General features: G+C 48.5%; 1 protein-coding gene across 1 annotated transcript in view; it reads left to right on the top strand.

Annotated features, from left to right (window-relative positions):
- The window catches only part of LOC105362764 (homeobox protein prospero), a 34,667-nt gene that overhangs the window by 5,121 nt on the left and 27,046 nt on the right, over window positions 1-2,500 (top strand). The window contains exons 3-4 of the mRNA XM_011500252.1: window positions 1-132; window positions 2,037-2,191. The exon at window positions 1-132 is cut by the window's left edge and continues 348 nt beyond it. Of these exons, the coding sequence (XP_011498554.1) occupies window positions 1-132; window positions 2,037-2,191 (287 nt within the window). The remainder of the gene's footprint in view (window positions 133-2,036; window positions 2,192-2,500) is intronic.

Below are 2,500 nucleotides of genomic sequence, written 5' to 3'. Positions count from 1 at the left end.
ATGCTGCACCCGGCCCTGCTCGCGGCCGCTCAGCACGGCAACCCGGACTACGGGCACCTGAGGATGGACAGCAATGACCGGGGTAGCGACTGCAACTCCGGCGAGATCAGCTACGACGGAATTCAGCCTACAATATCCTTTAATAATGCAATTTATTAAGCCACTGTCGCTGAGCCAACGCTCGCCCGACTCGACGACGACGGTCGGCCGCGATACCATTACATCAGGATGACGATGCTACCGCGCTATCCGTCACGGTTTATAAAGGTTTATAGTTGGGGGCGTGGGGAAGGGGGTGTTAAATAGTGGGACGGGAGACGAGGACGGCTCTCTGTCATCTAGGTTCCGTCGAAAGTGCCGCCGGAGCGGAGCCACTGTTCGATCGGCCTCCGAACGACTCTCCGCTCCTCTTTGCCGCCCTTTCGCCTGGCCTTTCTTCGCCTAAAACCAATGGCGCACGTAAGCGTGGGGTAGGTCGAGCGCGCAATTATTCACGTCGCTGCAGCCCACGGGCCCTAGAGACTTACTCTCCCAGTCACCCTCGCCTCCCCTTCCAGACGCTATTACCACCACCACCACCACCACCACCCCATTCCTCTTATTGCATTATGGGCAAACGTGCCCACCACCACCACCACCACCACCACCACCACCACCACCACCCCATTCCTCTTATTGCATTATGGGCAAACGTGCGTCGATATTAGAGGGCAAACAGCGATCCCATCGATCTTCGCTCGTTTCTCGCCTCGCGCACGATTCTCCCAATCATCGGCTCTTTGGGCTACTCTCGCGCATCACCGATTCCCGCTGTAATGTAGCCTGACACGACGAGCTCAACCACACGACAATTTATAATTATATCGGATCGTCGCGATCGGTGCACAAGGCGACTAACTGCCAATGATACCCGCCAATAGCCATGCACGACCAGTGTCCGGTTTACACTAAGGGTTAACTGATAGTTTACTTCTTTCTTAATAACGTATGGGAAAATGAAAGGAGAAATGGGAAAAATTTTTTTAAAACGATCCAACGAAGATGAACAAAAAAAATCGGTTGAATAAAATCGGTAAAGATGTTGTTAATAAGAGGGTCGGTAGGGTGTTGTAGGGATAACGTAAACCTGACTTTAACCGTGGGAAATGGGAATGCTAGATTACATTGGCAGGGCGGATCCTGTCGTCGTCCCTGCCGTTGCGCCAATACCGGGAGGCAGCAGATTTTATTAATTTATAAGAACGTGATTGGCGATGAAGTTGAATGACCTATAGCGACGTTGAATTGACTTTCTCGTGGTTTATGGGATTTCTCTCTTTTTTTTTCTCTCTCTCTCTCTCTCTCTCTCTCTCTCTCTCTTTCATTTTCTTTTTTCTTTCATTTTTTTCGTTTTGTTTTTTCCTTTCTCTTTTCTTTTCTTTTTTTTTTTTTTTTTTTTTTTTTTTTTTTTTTTTTTTTTTCTGTCAAGGAAAGAACGAGATAAAAATCGATGCGCGGATTAAGCGATGAAGAATGCAATGAAACCACACGCGGAGATCCTATTACAGATAAGGAGTGGGTAAGGCTTCTGCCGAAGATATGACCAATCATCGGTATATTTTTTACGGCGCACTCTCTACCCTCTTACGACTATCACAGCTTGTACGATTTCTAATCCGCTTCGATATACCGAAGGAAAACGCGATTAAGTTTGAGATGTCCTCGTGAGGTTAAAGAAAGTAGCGATACGCATGGCTATAGGCAGCAGCGAGCACAGCGGTGCCTCGACGGTCCGTTACGAGCGCATTCGAACAGCCAGTGGAGTTTTATTAACGACATTATTGTCAATTGCGTGCACATTTTCGTGAAATGTAAGGCTGAATTCTGAAACTTAAGATCGGTCGCTACGGTTACAGTTACATCATTTACTTTCTTGCTCGTCCGCGGTTCTAGGATCGCGCCGACAAGCAAGGAACTAATCATGCTGTAACTATGACTGTGAATAAGTTTTGGGATTCTTATAATATAGTTGAGATATTTCCTTAACCACAGTGAACTCGTCGACGTTGACGCCGATGCACCTCAGGAAGGCGAAGCTGATGTTCTTCTGGGTGAGGTATCCGTCCTCGGCCGTCCTTAAGATGTACTTCCCGGACATCAAATTCAACAAGAACAACACGGCCCAACTCGTCAAGTGGTTCTCCAACTTCCGGTAAGTCGAGTCTCACTCTAAATAACCATTCGATTATTCGTTTTTCGATCCAACTGTTGCGTCCTATGAACAAGTCCCGTGTCGTCAGGCACCGCATCACATCAAACGGCAATAATGCCACGCACCGCCGCTCATTATCTACGGATCGATACGATCGAAACGCGCCCCTCCCTTTACGACACGTCTACGCGTTCGCCTCAAAATTTCTTTCCAACGAAACACGTCGCAAAGTAATAATCTCGGTACGTCGCTCATTACACTCCCTTAAGCCCTACGACCACCACAACCCCCCCCCCCCCCCCCCCCCCC

Source organism: Ceratosolen solmsi, unplaced genomic scaffold (assembly GCF_000503995.2).
Source record: "Ceratosolen solmsi marchali unplaced genomic scaffold, CerSol_1.0 scaffold56, whole genome shotgun sequence".
Classification (NCBI taxonomy): Eukaryota; Metazoa; Arthropoda; class Insecta; order Hymenoptera; family Agaonidae; genus Ceratosolen; species Ceratosolen solmsi.
Note: the sequence above shows the minus strand (reverse complement) of the source record. Positions and strands in the feature narration are given on the sequence as shown.